Genomic DNA, 3070 nt, shown 5'->3' on the forward strand with positions numbered 1-3070 from the left:
CTTCTTCAGCCACCTCCCGTTCGTGAAGATATTGCACAACGCTACGAGGAAAAACTCAAACTTACTCAACACAATCGCTGCGTTATTACAACACAATGCTTGGTTGTTATTTCTTTATTATAGACCTGGAACTCAGCAGAGAACCTTCTCAACCCAGACGCAAAACAGGATGACCACCAAAGGTGGAATTGCTTCTCCACAGACACAAACAACGGAGTGTACAATGCAAGCCTAAAACAAACAATACAGCGACTGAAACATCCCGAGGCCGACAAGGGTGAAACAAAATGTCACACTAGCAACAGAAAGCGTTGTGTGCTTTGGTATTCACATCAGACAGGCAACAACATCTACAACATCCCTCACAAACCCCCCTACAACAACATCCTCCTCACACGGCGCGATTTCTACAGTACACAGGTAATCGTACAACACCTAGCTCCGACGCAACCGGTTTGGTCATGGTATGGTACAACACGATGTCTCTGCAAAATTTTCACATTTTTTCAGGCCAGGATGGCCTTGTACCGTCGGTAGCAGGCCCTGGGGTCCACCCTCGCCACATGAAGGTCTTGAGGCTGGCTGGCACATATGAAACGCATATGCCGTCCTGAGAATTTTCTAGACGAAGTAGTCCTGGCGCACGACGGTGATGAAATCGCAGGGAAGTGAGTCGTCCTCTTTTTGCTTCCCTACGTCGCCGCCGTTTCCTTGGATGTGCCAATATATCTTTGGAGGGAGGGGTGCAGTGAGAGATGCATAAAGGTCTGCAGTCATATGGAGAGGAAAATGATGAGTGCGTTGGAATACGATATTTCTCCTGCCATTGTACCAGGCTTCGCGAGCATGTACCTGGGGACAGATTTTGATCGGGTTCTTTGGTGGAATGTAGCACAATAATACCGGCAAGAACTGTGAGAAATCCACAAGTCTCGGAGGCAATAATGCTTGCGCTCTGCCCAGACCAATCCTGGATAGTCAGGTAAACAGAAGTCAGCTAACCAATTAACACAATGGTCAAGAATGCCTGATGTTTTAATTGCTCACCTTGAACATTATGGCACTTGCTAAAATAGTGAGGGTTGTGAACATGGCATAATAGATGGGAGAAACCAGCGCCGTATTGAAAGTATCCAATGCCTGAAAGTTGAACATAACAAGTGATGTAGAGATGAGGATATTGCGATGTGATCGGTAGATCATGCGACACATTATCTAACAGAGCTTCTTTTTTCTTTTTTATGAATATGTTGTTGAAAAAACTGTAAGGAACAAAAGTTCCCTTTTTACATATCAAGGCAGGCACTGAGGTACCTTGTTCAGGTAAACTAATTGGATGACTAAGCATATAGCTGAAACCGTCACAAACAGCCACGTCTGGAAATACCCAGCCTGGTTTTCGCCCTGAATGGTAAGTTTAATCGATAAAGTGCGAAACTTTTCCGGCGACCAAAATAAGACTTCCCATATATAAATCTTTACCTCCAGACCATTCTGGAACTCCTCGTGACGTCCGGGATCTCATCCGGGACTCCGAACAACATTCGGTAACCACATACAAACTTCCTTTATAACCCTAGCGTCATCAAACCTTAAGTGTGTAGACCCTACGGGTTCGGGAACCATGCAGACATGACCGAGACAACTCTCCGGCCAATAACCAACAGCGGGATCTGGATACCCATGTTGGCTCCCACATGTTCCACAATGATCTCATCGGATGAACCACGATGTCAAGGACTCAATCGATCCCGTATACAATTCCCTTTGTCTAACGGTATGGTACTTGCCCGAGATTCGATCGTCGGTATACCGATACCTTGTTCAATCTCGTTACCGGCAAGTCTCTTTACTCGTTCCGTAACACATCATCTCGTGATCAACCCCTTGGTCACATTGTGCATATTATGATGATGTCCTACCGAGTGGGCCCAGAGATACCTCTCCGTTTACACGGAGTGACAAATCCCAGTCTCGATTCGTGCCAACCCAACAGACAGTTTCGGAGATACGTGTAGTGCACCTTTATAGCCACCCAGTTATGTTGTGACGTTTGGTACACCCAAATCATTCCTACGGTATCCGGGAGTTGCACAATCTCATGGTCTAAGGAAAAGATACTTGACATTAGAAAAGCTTTAGCATACGAACTACGATCTTTGTGCTGGGCTTAGGATTGGGTCTTGTCCATCACATCATTCTCCTAATGATGTGATCCTGTTATCAATGACATCCAATGTCCATGGTTAGGAAACCGTAACCATCTATTGATCAACGAGCTAGTCAACTAGAGGCTTACTAGGGACATGGTGTTGTCTATGTACCCACACATGTATCTGAGTTTCCTTTCAATACAATTATAGCATGGATAATAAACTAATATCATGAACAAGGAAATATAATAATAACTAATTATTATTGCCTCTAGGGCATATTTCCAACACCGAATACAATCATACGTGCTTATGGAAAAGAACTTGCATGACATCTTTTGTCCTACCCTCCCGTGGTAGCGGGGTCCTAGTGGAAACTAAGGGATATTAAGGCCTCCTTTTAAAAGAGTACCGGACCAAAGCATTAACACATACTGAATACATGAACTCCTCAAACTACGGTCATCACCGAGAAGTATCCCGATTATTGTCACTTTGGGGTTGTCGGATCATAACACATAATAGGTGACTATAGACTTGTAAGATAGGATCAAGAACTCACATATATTCATGAAAACATAATAGGTTCAGATCTGAAATCATGGCAGTCGGGCCCTAATGACAAGCATTAAGCATAGAAAAGTCATAGCAACATCAATCTCAGAACATAGTGGATACTAGGGATCAAACCCTAACAAAACTAACTTGATTACATGGTAAATCTCATCCAACCCATCACCATCCAACAAGCCTACGATGGAATTACTCACGCACGGCGGTGAGCATCATGAAATTGGTGATGGAGGATGGTTGATGATGACGGCGGCGACAAATCCCCCTCTCCGGAGCCCTGAACGGACTCCAGATCAGCCCTCCCGAGAGAGATTAGGGCTTGGTGGCGGCTCCGTATCTTAAAC

At 44.7% G+C, this 3070-nt stretch overlaps 1 protein-coding gene across 1 annotated transcript; it reads right to left on the reverse strand.

The window, feature by feature from the left end:
• Positions 1-232: 232 nt before the first annotated feature.
• Positions 233-1428, reverse strand: LOC119343861 (probable magnesium transporter NIPA4). The gene is made up of 4 exons (XM_037614606.1): positions 1315-1428; positions 1048-1140; positions 853-970; positions 233-767 (listed from the first exon to the last, which is right to left on the reverse strand). Exons 2-4 carry the CDS (start codon positions 1090-1092, stop codon positions 622-624), a joined length of 309 nt encoding a protein of 102 aa, XP_037470503.1. The 5' UTR covers positions 1093-1140; positions 1315-1428; the 3' UTR covers positions 233-621.
• Between the last annotated feature and the right edge of the window lie 1642 nt (positions 1429-3070).

Source organism: Triticum dicoccoides, unplaced genomic scaffold, assembly GCF_002162155.2.
Source record: "Triticum dicoccoides isolate Atlit2015 ecotype Zavitan unplaced genomic scaffold, WEW_v2.0 scaffold143729, whole genome shotgun sequence".
In the NCBI taxonomy this organism is placed as follows: domain Eukaryota; kingdom Viridiplantae; phylum Streptophyta; class Magnoliopsida; order Poales; family Poaceae; genus Triticum; species Triticum dicoccoides.

What these genes read in the sequence shown, in the direction of transcription:
- LOC119343861 (XM_037614606.1), bottom strand. Translation starts at nt 1,092, where the DNA reads ATGTTCACAACCCTCACTATTTTAGCAAGTGCCATAATGTTCAAG. An exon ending in CAAGTGCCATAATGTTCAAG is followed by an intron (nt 971 to 1,047) that starts GTGAGCAATTAA and finishes CTGACTATCCAG; the next exon opens with GATTGGTCTGGGCAGAGCGC. An exon ending in CGATCAAAATCTGTCCCCAG is followed by an intron (nt 768 to 852) that starts GTACATGCTCGC and finishes ATATGACTGCAG; the next exon opens with ACCTTTATGCATCTCTCACT.